We start from the raw sequence: 18803 nt of genomic DNA on the forward strand, positions 1-18803 counted from the left end.
CCCCCCCCCCCCCAGAGTGTGTGCAGGCTTGGGTGGGGGGAGGGGGGTGGGGTAGAGGGAGGGAGGGAGAGAGAGAGAGAGAATCATAAGCAGACTCTGCACCCAGTATAGAGCTGACGAGGGGCTCAATCTCATGACCCTGAAGTCATGACCTGAGCTGAAATCAAGAGCCGGTTGTGTAACCTACTGAGCTGTACAGGTGCCCCAAGACTTTTTCTTCTCTCTTTTCTCTCTTCTCCTCTCCCCTCTTCTCCCCTCCCCTCTTTTCCCTCCCCTCCGCTCCTCTCCCTTCTTTTCTCTTCTTTTCTGTTCTTTTTAAGAGAAAGGGGAAGAGTTTTATTTGAGTCCAAGGTAGGACAGCTGCCTGGGGTATACAATCTTCACAAAGAGAAGAGTGCTCTAAGGAAGGAACATTATGTTCAGGGTTATACATGTTTCTCTGAATTTGGATCCTGTTGGAATCTTGATGCCAAAAAAAAAAGGTTTGTTCCTGGCACTTAGATGGTAGAAATGTGACCAGGACCTTGGAAGAGTATAGAAATAGAATTCACAGTGTGTCTGCCTTTGACGTTTTATTTCCTCAGGAATGTACTCTGAGGGTTGTGATTTTTCTCTTAAGGAAAGGCGTCTTTTCTGCCATGCTGTACTTTGTAGAATGATTAACGTTGCACAGGAGTAAATGTGGCTATACTTTTCATGATGAGTTTTAAATGCACAGTTTAGGTTAGTATTTACCACTAATTTTTGTAGCTTTTCAATTCCTGAGGTATGAGTTAGAAATCATAGTACCAGAGGAATTCTCCCAGCATCCCACCTGCTTGCTTACTGACTAGTCTCCCAGTCTGAACAGTAATTCTCTGGGAGCTGGCTCTGGAGTGTAGACACAGATTCCTTTTAGGGTGGTTGGACCACTGTGTTCATTCACACGTGTATTTCCCCTGCCAGGCTGTTCATGTGTACTGATCAGATCATTTTTTTAAGGCTGAGTATCTCTCAGCATGGAAGCGCCTAGAGGCACTGTGTGATGCTGGTGGGTTAAAATGGGTGATTTTAATCAACTTGCAGGTGGTTCCTTAGAAATGGTTATTGCTCAAGATGAAAACCTCCCAGAAGATGTTGTGAGAGAATTTGGGGTTGACCTTATTACTGGATTACATCATCTTCATCAACTTGGCATTCTCTTTTGTGACCTTTCTCCTGGCAAGGTAATTCATGAAAATTTTCATTTCCTAACTGCTTCTGTCTGAAGTTATAGTGCTTTCTCAAAGGTGTTTTTATTTTTAGATAAAATTTAGATAAAATATAGACCATCTTGAAATTGAGTTAATTTTTTTCTTTTAAAGATTTTATTTATTTTAAAGAGCGAGTGCTATCGAGAAGGGGCAGAGGGAGAGGGAGGGAGACTCTCCAGCAGATTCTGTGCTGAGCGTGGAGCCAATCCCCCTACCCGAGATCATGACCTGAGATGAAACCAAGAATTGAGGCCCAACTGACCGAGCCACCCAGGGGCCCCTTGAGTTAATATATTTTTTTAAAATAAAAAACAGTGCCATATTTTAGCTACCTATTGAAATAGCTTTTAGAATGGGAAGTCTCCCCTCCTCTTGGAGTCCTTTGAGTAATTATTATTGCTGCCAAGGCATATTGTGAATGAGGAGCTCAGGAGCTCTATACAATAAGATGCTAAGCTCTTAGATTATAAGATTATGAACCATTATTTTAGCTTGATAATGGATTTTTGGTGTTGTTGTTTGATTAGCGGCATTATGGGTCAAATAGCTTCTTCTCTGGTAAAATTAATGGTCCATAACTAAATGTGCATCAGTGTAGTAGAGGCATGAAACCTGCTTAGTTTCAGAATCACAGGTGACACTGACATTTAGAAGTTGTGTGACCCTGGGCAGGTTACCCTTGCTCTCGCTCTGCCTTGGCTTCCTTGTCTATGATCTGGAGATGGATTCTGTACTATATTTAGGTTAAGCTTCTAGGACACTTTCTGGTGTTTTCAATCAATGGCATCTATTATTTATAAGTACATATTCTTAGGGATTGTACTTATTACTGGTTTGAGTTGCACTTTGTTAAAGTGTACCTGATGAAATAAAAAGTTGAGTATTGTTAAACATTATTACTGTAGGCCCTCCATATGAGAACATAATTACAGGCGAAGAGATTGAGATTTAGAAAGGCTAAGTGAATTCTCCAGTTCAGGCTGCCAGTAAATGGTGGACCTAGGGCTAGATCTCTGACTTCAAAACCCTGGTTTTGAGACTGTGAGTAAACAACACCTTGGACAGGTGGGTTTTCAAGTCCTCCTTCAGCCGTCACGGAGGATTGGCGAGGATAGATTTTTCCATAAACATCGTTGTTTATCTTTCCCAAAGGTATGTGGTTTCCCTCTGTGGTTATGATGTGTTCATTGTACACATATGAGAATGGGCAGTTTAATATTTGATTCTATTATTAAAATGTTGGATTTATTTTTTTCTTTAGTTGCTTTTAAAAATTTATATGCATTTAATTTTTTGAGTAGGAAGAAGTAAGAAGGCCAGTGCTCCGAGTTCTTCAGTGGGATGTGAAGAGGTACTGATGGGAGTGCAAATGGAACTGGTTTCTGAACACCTTTATTTTCTCATCTTTATAGATACTCTTGGAGGGGCCTGGCACATTGAAGTTTAGTAATTTTTGCTTGGCCAAAGTGGAAGGTGAAAATTTAGAAGAGTTTTTTGCTTTGGTGGCAGCAGAAGAAGGAGGAGGTGATAGTGGGGAAAATGTACCGAAGAAAACCCAAAAAAGTAGAGCCAAAGGTATGTGGAGAGCTTATAGATCAGAACCTGCGCTGCCTAAGTCATGTGTTTAGGAGATAATGTGGACCTTATGTTTTTGGCAGTCAAAATAGTATATTGAAAATAACAGTAGAAGTCTGGATATGGGAATGGCTTTGTCCGTAGCCCAAAGGTTTTCACATAGGTCCAATACTATGTAAGGTACAGGGAATCTCTAACGAAGCCTATATCCTATCCTTGGCTTTCTTTTTTTTTTTTTTTTTTTTTTTTAAGATTTTATTTATTTATTCGACAGAGATAGAGACAGCCAGCGAGAGAGGGAACACAAGCAGGGGGAGTGGGAGAGGAAGAAGCAGGCTCATAGCGGAAGAGCCTGATGTGGGGCTCGATCCCATAACGCTGGGATCACGCCCTGAGCCGAAGGCAGACGTTTAACCGCTGTGCCACCCAGGCGCCCCTATCCTTGGCTTTCTATGTCACTAACTACTCATTAGAACATAAGGATGGCCATTTTTGTCCTGCTTCCTTCTGTATCCTCAGTACTTAAAACAGTGTCTGGCACACACTTTTGGCTCAGTAGATATTTTTTCAACATTGATGAGTAGCTGATACTCTGAAATTAAGGGCGATTGTTAGGGTGCATTCTTGGGAGGTGGTTTTGCCAGTGAGATGGGACCTGAGGTGTTGAGAGTTGCTGTACTTGAGGGGAGATTGTGAAGTGATACCTCTTTTGTGATTCTCCTTTTCTTTCTTTCTTTTTTTTTTTTTAAGAGAGCATGCAAGTGGGGCTGGGGGTGGGAGGAGCAGGGGTCTGGGGAGGGGAGACAATCTTAAGCAGGCTCCACGCCCAGTGTGGAGCTGATGCCGGTCTCAGTCTCACAACCCTGAGATCATAACCTGAGCTGAAATCAAGAGTTGGACACTTAACTGACTGAGCCACCCAGGTGCCCCTCTTTTATAATGTTCTATGCGTAAATCTGTCGTCAAACTTAACACATGAAATCATTTTTTGTCTTTCTCCCATATGTTGTCTTTTCCCATGCGGTGGTGTTGGTAGGAACTTCATACTCATTTGTTCATTAGTATGTTTATTAACTCAATGTTGAAGAAAGAAGAAATAAAGTGCATGAATCAACAGAAATTTAGACATGTTGTAGATCCTGGAATTATGAATGTGAACAAACTAGCAAAAATCCCTGGTCTAAGCGAACTTGCATTCTAATCAGGGAAGGCAGACATTCACCTTAAACACCTACCAATGATGTGCCTGTTAAGTATTGGGCAGGGTGCTTGGGCATCCTTGGGGGTCTTATTTGTGTTTGCTTTCTCAGGACTTGGCGAAGTAAAGGCAAATAGGCCCTCCGTAAGTGTTTGCTGCATGAGTGAATGTATGTATGAAATGTGATAGCATAGCAAAAATGTCACATAAACCCTGAGGCCACATGAGACTGCTGTTGTGGCTGTAGTGGGCCCTGGAGATACTATTTGCTGGAAGATTTACCTCAGTGGAATTTTCTTTTCCAAATGATTGGTGATGACTCACTTCACGGAAAGAACATTCTCCTTGGAAGATGGGAGGGTTTTCAGTGGAATTCTGCTGGGTGCTCTGCAACCGCTCGGCCGTGTGACTTGGGGGATATTAGGGGAGCCTCTAAGCTTTAGTCTCTCTCATCGGCAAGTAAGGGATCTTCCAACTCAAGAATTTGCTACTTCGCTGTAATATTAAACTTTGTGTAAAGTCTACGTGGCACACCTTAGTGCTCTTCACTGAACATTTCCAGTTCTTCTTGATTGCGTCTTCTCCCTCCCAAAGCTAAGGAGGTGTGAGCACAGGTGGTGGGAGTTACTTTGAGGTGGGCATTTTCAGAGCCAGTGTTCAGTTTGCTGCATTCTTTCCCCTGTCCTCGTGGTGATGCAAGCATGTGTTGAGATGGAACCTCTCTCAGCCTGGCTCCTTGGGTGATTCTGAGGATCAGGGCCCCTGGGCCGACCTGTGGTGGACGTGTAGTTGAAGTAATAAATAAACCTTTGTTGGTAAGCCGGTGGGAATTTGGGGTGTTATGGCTATATAACTTAACCTATTCTAATGAAATACTGTAATCAAAGGTTCTTTTGATTAATTAAATTGTTAACTTAAAAGAATATACCTCTGACTCAAGTGGATTTTCAAAACCTGTTTGTATTCTTACATATCCTTGTAAATGAAACCTTAAAATTAGAAACCATTAAAAAATGTGGAATGTACATGAAGGCATATAGTCACGTGCGTGTTTTCCTCCAATCTGTTTTCTTTCTCTTTTTTCTTTTTTTTTTTACCTTACCAGATCCCTCCTAGGTAGATTTGTTTTGGGGATTGATACAAATGCCTAACAAAGTTGTTCTTTATACTTGTAGGATCTCTTACATACACAGCGCCAGAAATTTTGAGGGGTGCTGACTTCTCCATCACCAGTGACCTCTGGTCTTTGGGCTGTCTGCTTTATGAAATGTTTTCAGGTGATTCCATTCTGGTTCATTTTAAAATCAGAGCCGGGCACACACAAAAAGATGAAGTCTCTAGTTTGCAACAATTTTACCTGGAAAATGTGAAAAAAGCTGGCTTTTCTAAATTTTTATATCACTGGTTTTGGCTTGCTTCCCTCTTATTCCTCCTGTATGCTTGGTGTCTAGGCATATGTCTAGAACCTTTGACATATAGGTCAAGGAACTTGTATAAGTATTTTTCATGATAATTGTTTGGAAAAATATGCCTACTTATTAAAAACGATTATTAGTAGAAATTGTCGTAAAGGTACCTTGTGCCTGTGAATTACTCAGATGTGTTCAGTGGCCCATGCAGCCCTTGGATCATGGTAATGGTCCGTAAATGCATCAGCATATTTCTTAGCTTGATAAGTTTTGGATCATAGAAATATAAAAATATACAGTGTGCTTGGTTTGTACCAAGCATTCAGTAAGTAGTTATTGCTCTATATTTTTTTCCTATAAACTTTATAATTCTAAGCTATCTGTAGTTGAGATTTACTTAGACTTATCGGTGATAGCAAACTACTGTCTAATTTTGCAGTTTTTCTTGTGATTTCAGGAAAACCTCCATTCTTCTCAGAAACTTTTTCAGAATTAGTTGATAAGATTTTTTATGAAGATCCTTTGCCACCTATTCCAAAAGGTAAGATTTTTTTTTTTTTTGTGATAAATGCCGTTAGTTTACATCTGACACTAATGGTACACTTTTATCCAAAGTCTGTTTTTGATTCCTAACCCCCAAATTTACATTTTATAAATAGTTCCAGATTGATACTTTTAGAAATGTTAGCATTCCCTTTGCTTTTTTAAGACACTAAAATGAAGAACAAAGTACTACTAATAGATTCCCTCATTTAAAAACACAAATTATTTTCTCCTATATCAACAGAAGTCTGGTTTAAAGATTTTAAAAGCCCAAACTTCTGTGTTTTTTTCTTGTTTTACTTCGTGCTCATGTTCCATGTAGTTATTTCTGTTTAGCATTCAAATAGGGACAAGTCAGGCGTTTGTCAGTCCTTATCTCGATGAATCAGAATGTCCCTGGCAAGTTTTTAAAGTCTTTTAAACTAGATATAGTTGTAGTATTTTAGAAGTATTGGAATTTTAATCATATGAATTTTGATTAATATAACAATCTACCACTAACAATTTTAAGGCAAGATAAGGAAAAACCCCGAACACACATAGTAAAGCACTTTGCTGTACATACACCACAAGAAAAGTGAGTTTCAAGACACACAGATGAAAACAGGACTTTACAAAAAATGCACATTTATAGAAGAAAAAACTTTTAGAATAATTAATGGGATAACTAGGAATATGGAATTCTTTTAGGATTTCAAGGGTCATCCTAAGAGGGGAAAAAAATCTTGTTTTGAAAATAGTTATTAAAACAAAAACTTATTAAAACAAAACAAAATTGCCTTTGTTTTTCCTTTAACTTTTATATTAAGAATGACTGATTTCTACAACAACTATTTCCTTTAATGATAACTTCTGATTTTTGTTTTGTTTTGAATACTCATAGTATTGATTATTGTTTTGTCCTGTAAGTTAAGGATTTTTATGCAGGAAAGAGAAATCTGAAAATGTAGGTGTCAGAGTCTGGTTAGGATACCACTGGTGGCCCCAGCTTAATTAGGGATCTTCCTTCGACTGTGGCCATCGTGCCCAATGACGCCCTCTGTTTGTCTTTGTCCATTGTCTTCATGGCCCTTGTAACCAGAGACTGATAATTTGGTTGTGGTATATTCTAATTTAAAAAGAACTAACATTTGGAGAATACTGGAATTGGCCAGTATTGTCATATTATTTTCCTGTTAAGAATCTTTAAAATAGGGAGCTAGAGAAAAGAGGGATTGCAAGTATTGTTATTATATATTATAGAGCCTCAGAACATGAGGCATAATTAAAAGTTGAAGACAAGAGTGTGGGTTTGTTGGGCTGGTGATCCTTACCAGGCTTATTCAATAAAGAGAAAGTTTAGAGGCTAGTCAAGACTCAGCTTTTGAGATTCATGTTTTTTATGGTCTAGGAAAAAGTATTTTTATGCCCACACCTCACCCCCCATTAAATGGAGGCTGTAATTGTTAATGATGGATTCAGTGTTCTGTAAAAATGATATGTGCTTAAAATACTTTTATTCTAAATGTTTATGTAGGGTATGTGTTCATATACTTACCAGTTATTTTTCTTTTTGGGAATCAAATTGTGTATAGATCCTTCTCTTCCTAAAGCTTCTTCAGATTTTATTAATTTGCTTGATGGTTTACTTCAAAAAGATCCTCAGAAAAGGTATGTATGGGTAGTATTTTAATATGAATGAAGTGGAAGAATCTTTCTCCTTTAATGTACTTCTAAAATAGTACTATTATATACAGAGAGCTATTCGAATTACTCTTAACATAGACTCAGATTTTTTTTTTTTTTTGGAGTGTGTTCTCTGTTTGCAGGGTTTTTTTTTTTTAAGTTTTAAATTCTAGTTAACATGCAGTGTAATATTAAAGATTTATTTATTTTAGAGAAAGTGAGAGAGGATGACTGAGGGGAGGATGAGTGAGAGGGAGAGGGAGAAACAGATTCCCTGCTGAGCGGGGAGCCTGATGTGGGGCTTGATCCCATGACCCTGAGATCATGACCTGAGCTGAAATCAAGAGTTGGCAGCTTAACTGGCTGAGCCATCCAGGTGCCCCTAACATACAGTGTAATATTAGTTTCAGGTGTACAATATAGTGATTCAGCAATTCCATACATCACCCTGTGCTCATCACAAGTGCACTCCTTTATCCCCATCACCTATCTCCCCCATCCTCCCATCCACCTCCCCTCTGGTAACCAGCAGTTTGTTCTCTCTAGTTAAGAGTCTGTTTCTTGGTTTGTCTGTCTCTCTCTCTCACTCTCTCTCTGTTTGCAGGGATTTTTAGTCATGAGGAAGTTTTAAAGTCCATTTCTCCTTTAATATATTAAATAGTTGCATAGTAGGTTGACAGATTTTCTTGTAACTCCCAAATCCAAGAGGGGCATTTTTTCCCATTGTAGATTTCAAGCTAAAACTGTCTTATGCTATTGAACAAGGGATGATGCTGTCAAGACAGTTAATGTAATAACTATTGAGTGGTATTTTAATGTGCTAATGTTTTTATGATAATCCTGTCATAATGAGGGTATCAAGTGTGAGGATAATAGGCACAGTGTGAATTTTCTGGGTTATAGTAATGGCAGAAAGTTAGAAATAACTGTGGTATGGAATAGGGGAGTGTGGAAGGGAGGTGGGAAGTCCGGAGGGGGTCTCCCTGGCTTGGCAGACAAGAGCAACTGGTTTCTACTTTGGATTCTGCCACTAGGTAACTGGGGGGAGGGGGTTTAGGCAAGTATTTGGGGTCTCTGCTTCAGGGTGTAAAATGAAGAGTAAATTTAGGGTAGCATATAAAATAATCCATTCTCTAGCTTCCTTAAATATAAGAGAAAAACTGCAGAGGGAGATGCTAATTCTTGTATAAGTTGTAGGACAAACCCCTTGCGCTTACAGTGGATGCTCTTAGGATTGGTGTTATTTTGCTGTAGTCTTCCAGACACCTTTTGATAGCATACAAATACACTTACTTGAGAGTGGTGTATTCACATTTCCACATATTTATATCCTTGTATACTTTATTGCATAAATGGTACCACTCCGTAATCTAGTTCTTTCTATATGTCCACTAAGTCCTTTTTAATGGCTGCAGCATGTACACGTGATACCCTTAAGCACAGTAAACGTTTAGAGTGTTTCTTGATTTAGAATATTATATGGGCTGCTACAGTCAAAATCCTTGTGTTTTTGTTGTTGTTCACTTAGGCAGTGAGCTCCTTTGGAGAGATTTCTGACAGTGGGGTTGGTGGCCAGAGGCTAAGGACGTGAAACAGTTTGATGCATTTGCTACATTCTTAGAGTGTGTGCTGGTTTAGGAACCCTGGAGAGCCCCTTCCCTCCCAGTGTTACCTGCAGTGGACTTTGTTGACCTTATAAATATTGCCAAGCTGCCAGACAGAAATTTCACTTTATTAGCAATTTTTATTTCTGTTTGTGAGTTTTAAGAGCCCTTTGTATAAAAGGGATATTATATGTGATTGCAGATTCTTTCTCTTTATTAATCATGTTCTAATTTTGATCTAAGTAGTTTTTATTATTTTTTTCTTTTTTAAGTAGGCTCCGTGCCCAGCGCGGATCCCAACACAGGGCTTGAACTCATGACCCTGAGATCAAGACCAGAGCTGAAATCAAGAGTCGGATGCTTAACTGACTAAGCCACCTAGGTGCCCCAAAGTCGTTTTTATTTCAATAGAGATATTTTGAATAATCATATTTTCTCTTTTGTTTTGAAATTTCAGTCAGGCTTAACCATTCCAAGTCTGATGATTATAACTAGACGCATACTCTATTAGTTGTAAAAACTAATGCATTGAAAGTGAGTGTGGGTTTTAGATACAGCCTGAAGTCATTTTAATGTGGGTGAAGTGGCTAGATAACATTTTGGCTCCTACACAGAAGTATGACTGCATAAAATTATGAGCTTAATTTTCTTTTTTATTTCTGAATGAAGTTCTAAAGGTGAAGTCCCCAAAATGAAATGTGTGAAACAGGTAGGGTGTATAGAATAATGGATGACAGAATTATAGATTGATAATATCTGATCTATTTACTTTAAAAATTTAAGCTAATTATAGACTCCTTTCATAGACTGTTTTTGAGAACCCAAAATGTTTTCATCAGGCTCCATGGAATATAAGCCCTGAGACTTCTAATACTTAGTTGTCAGACTCTTTCATTCTGTACCATTTAAGTCTTCTGAATTATTTTTTTGGGTGTCGCGAGGAGATTAATTGTATACTAAAATGAAAATAGGGGCACCTGGTTAAGTGTCCCACTCTTGGTTTCGGCTCAGGTCATGATCTCAGGGTGGTAGGATTGGGCCCTGAGTCAGGCTCTACACTCAGTGGGGAGTTTGCTTGAGATTCTCTCCCTCATCTCCTCTGCCCGTATATGTGCGCTCTCTTGCTCTCTCTCTTGCGTGCGCTCTCTTTCTCAAATAAAATCTTAAATAAAATGAAAGTAAGGTGTGGAAGAATTGCTGAAGTAATTTATAGAGAGAAATTTATAAATTGTAAAATGTGGTAGATGTACTTGGGACATGACTTGGGAATTGTGCATGGTAAATCATGTTAAAATAGAATTTTAACATTTATATTTTATAAAGATTAACTTGGGCAGGCCTACTGCAGCATTCATTTTGGAAGGATGCCTTCGCTAGGAAAGATCAGGAATCAAGCCCTGAGGATTCCAACGTCAGGTAGTATATAAGCTTATCTTTGTGAGGGGGGCATGGCTATTAAATGATCATACCGATTACTGTTCTATCAATGACATGAATTTCTCTGCTTACCAGGAGAAAATCAAACATTTGTTTAAGTGTTACTTAAAGAGTTTAGTCATGGCCTTCTGTGTTCTCGACTTTGCTCATTTTCTGCTCAGTTGTTTATTTTCCAGTCGGTGATTTAGTATGGTAGTCATTAGCTCTGGCCACCAAATGTAACTCACTTTCCACCTTGCAAGCGCGTGGTAGGATCTCATTTCTCCCTCATGTGACTCGCTTTGGCCAATGAAACATGAGCAGAAGCGATATGTGTTCGTTCTGCATAGAAACCTTGTGAGCCAGAGTGAGATCTGACACATTTTTTCCTCCTGATGAGGTAGCAGGGATGAAAATGTCCGAATGGCGCTGCTGTCAGGCTGGGTCTTCAGTGACTGTGATCAGCGTAGCTTCTCTCCAGCCTTCAATGGCTGTGTGCATGAGTGAGACAAAGTTGTGAGATTCAGGCTCCTGTCTGATCCTGACTACTACACCTCATTTTTATTATAAAATCTTCTTAGCCCAGGACACTTACACAAGTGAGGGTATTAAGAGCCAGGTGAGAAGTGGTCGAACAAAGTTCTGCTAGTTGGCTTTGCTCCCCCTCCACTTATTCAGTGGTGAATGGTTTCTTAATTTCATCTTGGCAAATTCATTGTATTGGATAGAGAAACCTGAATTTTGTTTAAGGTCTCTCCCAAACTTGGGTTTCTCTGATCCAGTGAGATTCAACCATGTTCTCCCCCTTGTGTTAGGCTCTGTGGGGACTCTAGAAAGTGGGGCTCTGGTTTTGGTCCTCCAGCATCAGCAAGTCACAGAACACCTCTTCCCCTTTAATCTGTATGCCTTTGATGTCTTTTCTTGCCTTACTGCCCTTGCTGAGCCTTTTGCGGTAAGATGTTGAATCAGGAGTGATGAAAGTGAACGTCTTTGCTTGGTTTCTGCTTCTGGGATGAAACCTTCAGCTTTCACCATGAAGTACAATGAGCTGGAGGTTTGCGTAGCTGCTCTTTTGAGTTTGAATGAACGTTCAATTTTGTCAAATGCCTTTTTATATCAGTTGATAAGATCATATGGGTTTTCTTCTTCAGATTCTGATTATGGACTCTTACATAAATTGGTTTTCAAATATTGAGCCAGCCTTGCAATCCCACAATAAACCCCACCTAGTCATGCTGTGTTATAATTTTTACGTCTTGCTGCTGGTGTTTGGGGACAAGTGGCAGGAGGACAGCGAGATAGGAAAAAAAAGAACAGAGCAACAGGGATTTGCCCCATGTTCTTGAGATCATAGCCGTATGATTAGAGAAGATGCCCCTCCCTCAATTTTAAGCACTGCTAGAAGCTGCTCCTTGCCCAGCTAGTGGCTGCAGGATTACCCGGAGGCTGGAACAGAATAAAATGGAAAAAAATCAAAGCAAAACACAACAAAACAAACAGGGGATTTCCCCTTAGAGGTCCCCTTTCCTGTTCCTTAGAACAGGAATAGGAAGCTCTTCTGGGAGGCTCGTTTTGTCTGCACTCACTGCTTTGAGTCCAGGCCCCATAATACTGGAAGGGGAAAAATAAAAGGGAAACTCACTGTGGTTTTATTGGTACTTTGAGTTCTGGTTTCGTTCCCCAAACTGCGTGCTGCAATTTATTTTTCGGGGTAAGGTTTATAGACTCCGTACAATGCCTTTGGAAGAGTGAGTGCTCATTTTAGCTACTCAGTGACCATACTTTCCAACTCCACAGCTTTGCCAAACGTAACCTGTAATTTCATGATCTTTTCCCACCTCTTGTCCGACACAGAAAATTATAGAAAGCTCAAAAGTAAATTTGATTGTGTTGGCTTTCTTCTGTTGACCCAGAAAAGTGATGGAGCATTCTGGGACACAGGATTCCAAGGAGTTTTTGAAGCCTTCAAGTGGACAAGCCAAGGGGGAGAAGAGCGGTCAGCGACTAAGTCACTCTTTCAGACTAGGTGAGCTCTCACTGGAGTGTGCTCGTGCCGCTTACGATGCTATTCTGAGGGTTTCTAGTTTTTGTTACCACTCTCTTTAAATTTCTGCCTGCATCCTGCTCTGCTCATGATATTTTTGGTCCTTTATGGATAACGGTTTTCTTTCCTGCCACAGAAAATCCAACTGAGTTGCGGCCTAAAAGTACTGCTGGGGGTCAACCGAATGAGTCCATGTTTCTTCTCAGGTAGGTAAGATGACGGAGTGGAAGGGAATCCATGGGAGATGACAGGGTCTTCCCGAAGCATCTGTTGTCCTGGTGGCAAGCCGTGTTACACGGAGCTAAAGGACAGGGATGTGAGTGCCAAATTCCAGTTTCTCTCTCTGCTTTCAAAGTTACCTTTAAGTGCTGACCAATGGAATGTTGACTTGGCTGTGCATTTTTAAAAGTTTTTAACCGAACCACCCATCTTTCCTATTCATCAGGGTTAAAACCTCTTCATTTTGTACTTTCCTTCAAACAGAATTGAATTTGAAATTTTAGCAGTCCAGCGTCTTTATTGGATTAAGACCTATAGGGAAGAACAGGTGTTTTTTTGGTTAAGTGTTGTTTTATATGGAGGCTTAAATAATGTTTACTTAATAATGTAGTCATTGAAATAGTTAAATATCAGAATGGTATTTTAATGTGATTAAGACCAATGTATTTAAAATTTTAGTAATCCATGTTAAGTGTTATATTTTAGTTTTAGTCTTAGACACAAATAGTTTTATTTAATGACATAGGGTTTATAACAGTAATCTAAAGTTTCTGGCCTTGTTTTACCCTAAATATAAAATATGTTAACTTTATCTATGTACATTCTAGGCATTTTAAATTTAGTTTTTAAAAACTTTGTGTAATTTTTGGCATATTTTTTGAGTTAAATAAGGACTTGTTCAAGGAATGAATAAACAGATAAGTGAAAGAGAGGTGAGAATCCTGATATTTGGGAATTTGAAGGAATTCATTGAAAAACACCCTAATTATCTGAGTGGAAAAATTTCTTAAAATGTGAAAAATTCAAAATCAGAGACCCAGGTGTAATGGAATGATCCACAGTGTATGACAACCATTTTTAAGAGTAGGAGGAATCATTAAAAATAGACGCAGATTATAACTTGTTTCTTAAATAGGTACCAAGATCATTTTCCACTTCAAACATGTTCTGAAAAAATTGTAAATATTTTCCATCCTTTGTAGAATGTCCTATCTATTTTATTATGTCAATCCTGATACCAGCAGACATTTAAAAAATAATCAATGTTTTAAGGTTTCTAGTTAAAATAGAAACTACTGTATATAACAAAGGTGCTATAAAGAAAAGACATAATAAATTAGCCAGGAAATTGCTTTAAAGACATTTACAGAGAAGTAGTGTTGGATAATCACAAATTAGGGCTTAAATATGTGAGATCACCTAGAATCTTGATTATTCTACTGTGTTTTTCATGAGATGTGTTCTTTTCCCCCAGATAATAGTAAACACGTTAAAGGTTCTAAAATCTGAGTAATGTTGACTGGTCTGTATTTTCTAGTTCTCGTCCAACTCCAAGAACGAGCACTGCAGTGGGATTAAGTCCTGGTGAGGATAGGACTCAGCATTCACCCCAGAAGACTTCTCCTTCAACCAAGGTGAGCAGAGGGGCACTTTTTGTTTTTTTTCATATAAGATAGATGCAGAAGAATAATTGCCAAGTTCACCTACAAACTATGATCAAAATGATGAAATTTACAATTAAGTTGTTATCTCTGATGATCACTGGTTTTTCTGGTAAGTTCTCTTAAGAGGGAATTGTTTCATAGTTATTTCTTTGATAACAGCTTTCCTGAGATATGATTGACATCCCATGTAATTCACCCAGTTAGAGTCTACAATTCAGGGGCTTTGAGCATATTCACAGAGTCATGCAGCCATCACTGCGGTCAGTTTGAGAACACTCATCATCCCACAAAGAAACCCCACACCTATTTAGCAGTCACTCCTGTTTTCCCTCAATTTCTCTCGCCTCTCACTCTAGGCAACCACTCATCTTTCTGTCTTTATAAATTTGTCTATTCCGGACATCGCATGTAAATGAAATAACACAATATGCGTTCTGTGACTGGCTATTTTCACTTATCCTAATGTTTTTAAGATTCATCCACATTACAGTGTGTATCAGTCCTATGTTCCTTTTAAGTGCCAAAAAAAATCTGTTGTATGTGCCACATTGTATGTTTCCATTCATCGGTTGGTGGACATTTGGGTCGTTTCCACCTTGTGGCTCTTGCGAATAGTGCTGCTGTGAACGTTTGTGTACACGGTTTTGAGTGGGCGTGTGTTTAATTTCTCTTTATACGTGCAGGAGTGTAACGCAGCACTGTGTGGTAACTCCGTGTTCCAAGGCAGCTGTGCCATTTTACATTGTCCCCCAGCAGTCCTCTCCAGCGTTTACCCATCCCTAACAAAACTTATTATTGTCCAATTGTTTTCTAATTCTGGTAAAATAGAGGTTACGTAAAATTCGCCATTTATTTTTAAGTGGACAGTTTGTGGCATTAAGTACATTCCCATTTTTGTGCAACCATTACCACCAACTACCTCCAGAACTTTTTCGTATCCCAAACTGAGACTGTGTACCCGCTGAACAATAGCTTCCCATCTCCCTTGCCTCCCAGTCCTGGCAACCACGATTCTACTTTCTGCTTCTGTGAATTTGCCTAGTAATCTCATACGAATGGAACCATACAATATTTGCCCTTTTGTGTCTGGCTTGTTACATTCAATGTGGTATCTTCAAGGTCCATGCATGTTGTGGCATGTGTTAGAATTTCATTCCTTTTTAAGGCTGAATAATATTCCATTGTGTGTATAAACCACATTTTGTTTATCTGTTTATCCATCTTTGGACATTTTGGTTGCTTCAGCCTTTGGGCTATTATGAATAATGCTGAATGGTAGCCAGACAGGGGGTGTGAAATTATATCTAGTTTTGGTTTGCCTTTTTTTTTTTTTTTTTAAAGATTTTGTTTATTAGACAGAGAGAGTGAGCAAGCATGCACAAATGGGGAGCAGCAAGCAGAGGGAGAAGCAGGCTCCCCGCTGAGCAAGGAGCCCGATGAGGAACTCGATCCCAGGACCCTGGGATCATGACCTGAGCTGAAGGCAGACGCTTACCTGACTGAGCCACCCAGGCGTCCCTTGATTTCTGATGGCTAATTATGTTGAGCATCTTTTCATATGCTTATGGACCATATGTATATCTCCTTTGGAAGAATTCAATCTTTACTCATTTGAGTTGTAGGAATTCTTTATATATTCTGGGCATGTGACTTGGTGCTAGTGTCCTTTGAAGCAGAGATATTTTTAATTTTGATGTAGTTCAGATTATCTTTTTGTTTGCGTGTTGTTGCTTATGCTTCTGGTGTCCTAATTTAGATGCCGTTTGCTAGTTCAAGGTTACAAAGGTTTATGCCTATGCTTAGCTCTTTAGCTCTTTAATTCATTTGAGTTAATTTTTGTATATGGCAGGAGGCAGGGGGTCCAGCAGCTTCATTGTTTTGCATGTGGATTTCCATTTGTCTCAGCACCATTTGTTGAAAAGACCATTCTTTCCCCAATTATCTTGGCATTCTTGTTGACTGCCAATTGACTATAAAGGTGAGGTTCATTTCTGGACTTGCTAGTCTGTTGAACTATGCATCCTTCTCACGTTGGTAGTACAGTAATTGGTTAGCTTTTTTTTTTTTTTTTTTAAGAGAGGGAGAGCACAAGAGCAAGGAAGGGAGGAGAGGGAGTGGGAGAGGGAGAAAAAGAATCCCAAGCAGGCTTCATGCCCAACATGGAACTCAATGGGGGAGCCTGATCTCACAACCCTGAGGTCGTGCCATGAGCTAAAGTCAAGAGTTGGACACTCAACTGACTGAGCCACACAGGCACCCCTAGCTAGCTATTCTTTTTTTTTTTTTTTTTAAAGATTTTATTTATATGACAGACAGCCAGCGAGAGAGGGAACACAAGCAGGGGGAGTGGGAGAGGAAGAAGCAGGCTCCCAGCGGAGGAGCCCGATGTGGGACTTGATCCCGGAACACCAGGGTCATGCCCTGAGCCAAAGGCAGCTGCCTAACGACTGCGCTACCCAGGTGCCCCTAGCTAGCTATTCTTGATCACCATAGCTTTTTAGTAAGTTTTGAAGTTAGGAGGTATGATTCTTCCAACTTTGTTCTTTTTCAAGGTAGTTTTGGCTCTTCTGGCTCTCCCTTGCATTTCCGTGTGAATTTTAGGGTCAGTTTGCACTTTGCATGTTTCTGTAAGGAAGCCAGCTGGGACTGTGATAGCGGTGACATTTGAATTTGGGGAGTACTGCCATTTTAACAATGTAGAATTTTCCTCCAGGAATGTGGAATGGCTTTCTATTTGTTTAGGTCTTTAATTTCATTCAGTCAGTTGTTTTTGAATACAGAGCTGTTTTGAATTAAAGTTTTTCCATGTTATCTCATAGTATTTAGTGCTTGAGAGATATAATTGCTTTCATTTGTTACTGTAATTTTTATGTAATGTGAAATGCATTTGGACTGCTTGAAACTTATTTCTGCATTGAAATGAAATATAAATGCATTATAATAAAATCTCATTCTGCCAATAATTTAGTTATATGTGAGATAGAAAATCAGTGTAAAAGTAAAAAATGCATTTTGAAATGTTGTAGATGTTGAATCTCTTCTGGCACATGGTTACTGTAAGTGCACTTAATCATTTTATTGAGAATATTCAAGCAGTAATTATGTAAATACTATATGAAAGTTTGTCTTTTGTAGTTTTTAAGTGATACTTTTAGATTCAATTACAAAATTTTTTATAATAATTGTAGAAAACTTGGGAACTGTATAAGAGGACAAAAAAAATTAAAAGCTGCTTGTAATTTAATTACCCAGAGGAACCACTGGTTACATTTTGATATTTCTGCTTTTGGTTCTATACATATGTGTTCATTTTCAAACTAGGGAACATAATTTTTTTCATTTAGTAGATTGCAGGTGTTTGATCATTTAGTTTATTCCTGAGCATTATGTTTTATTTTTTACTATCTTGAATATGGTTTTTTTTTTGTTTTTGTTTTGTTTTTTGTTTTGTTTTTAGAGCATGAGTAGGGGGTTGGGAGGGGCAGAGGGAGAGGAGGAATCTTGAGCAGGCTCTACACCCAGTGCAAAGCTTCATGTAGGCCCTGAGACCATGACCTGAGCCGAAATCAGGTCATGGATGTTTAACCAACTGAGCTACCCAGGCATCCTTGGTATTTCATGTTTGCAATCTGTTATCTGTGCATACATTTTGTGTATATATAGGGAATTTTTATATATAAATTTCTAATTGGTCTGCCTAATTCTTATACTATAAAAATATATCTTAATATGTCATTCATTACGGTCTTTCTTTGAAATCTTTCTGTCTTGAAAGTCCATGCCTTTAAGCATTAAAATTTTTGTTTGTTTTCCGAACTTGTTCCATATTTACTTTTCATGTTGTTTTTTAATATGTCTGTTTTCTAAGTTGCAAAGGGGTGGTCTTGGTTTCTGGAACTTTGTTAACAAATTATTCTATTCCTTTTTTCATGCCCCTGCCTCAGTTTTGGATAATTTCCTCATTTTTCACTTATTTGGTTTTCTGTCTTGTTCAGTTTGCTGGTCAGTGTTTCAGTGGAAATTCTTTTTTTTTTTTTTTTTTTTTTTTAAAAGTCCATGTTTTTATTTTATCCTAAAGTAAAATAGATTCTGAAAATCAGTGGAAATTCTTAATGCATAAATCCTCTTTCTCTCTCTCTCTCTCTTTTTTTTCTTTGTCTGATGGGAAGTCCTAAGGCATAGCACTAGAAATGGGAATTCTGTTTACTGTTTAAGTAGAGGACGAAGAAACATCTCAAAGGAACTGATGGCAAATATCTGGTTACTTGTTTTCATTATGTGTTAACTCTACGTCAGCTTTTATAAAGATAGAAGTGTTTAGCACTTAGGTAACAGGTTAGTACTTGACCCTGAAATTCTTTTATGCTGTAATTTTAACTTTATACTGAATATTCTGTAAAGCAGAATAAAGTGATGAGTGTTCAGTAGATGTATGATAAAAACCATGCTGGTG

General features: G+C 38.7%; 1 protein-coding gene across 4 annotated transcripts in view; it reads left to right on the forward strand.

Annotated features, from left to right (window-relative positions):
* Positions 1 to 18803, forward strand: part of ULK4 (unc-51 like kinase 4) — a 596079-nt gene that overhangs the window by 13807 nt on the left and 563469 nt on the right. For all 4 annotated transcript variants that reach the window (XM_040636925.1, XM_040636927.1, XM_040636926.1 and 1 more), the window contains 9 exons: positions 1066 to 1205; positions 2645 to 2807; positions 5181 to 5282; positions 5872 to 5955; positions 7532 to 7607; positions 10550 to 10642; positions 12556 to 12668; positions 12823 to 12892; positions 14224 to 14320. In XM_040636925.1, coding sequence (XP_040492859.1) covers positions 1066 to 1205; positions 2645 to 2807; positions 5181 to 5282; positions 5872 to 5955; positions 7532 to 7607; positions 10550 to 10642; positions 12556 to 12668; positions 12823 to 12892; positions 14224 to 14320 — 938 coding nt within the window. The remainder of the gene's footprint in view (positions 1 to 1065; positions 1206 to 2644; positions 2808 to 5180; positions 5283 to 5871; positions 5956 to 7531; positions 7608 to 10549; positions 10643 to 12555; positions 12669 to 12822; positions 12893 to 14223; positions 14321 to 18803) is intronic.

The sequence above is a fragment of the Ursus maritimus genome, unplaced genomic scaffold (genome assembly GCF_017311325.1).
Source record: "Ursus maritimus isolate PB19 unplaced genomic scaffold, ASM1731132v1 scaffold_20, whole genome shotgun sequence".
Lineage (NCBI taxonomy): Eukaryota > Metazoa > Chordata > Mammalia > Carnivora > Ursidae > Ursus > Ursus maritimus.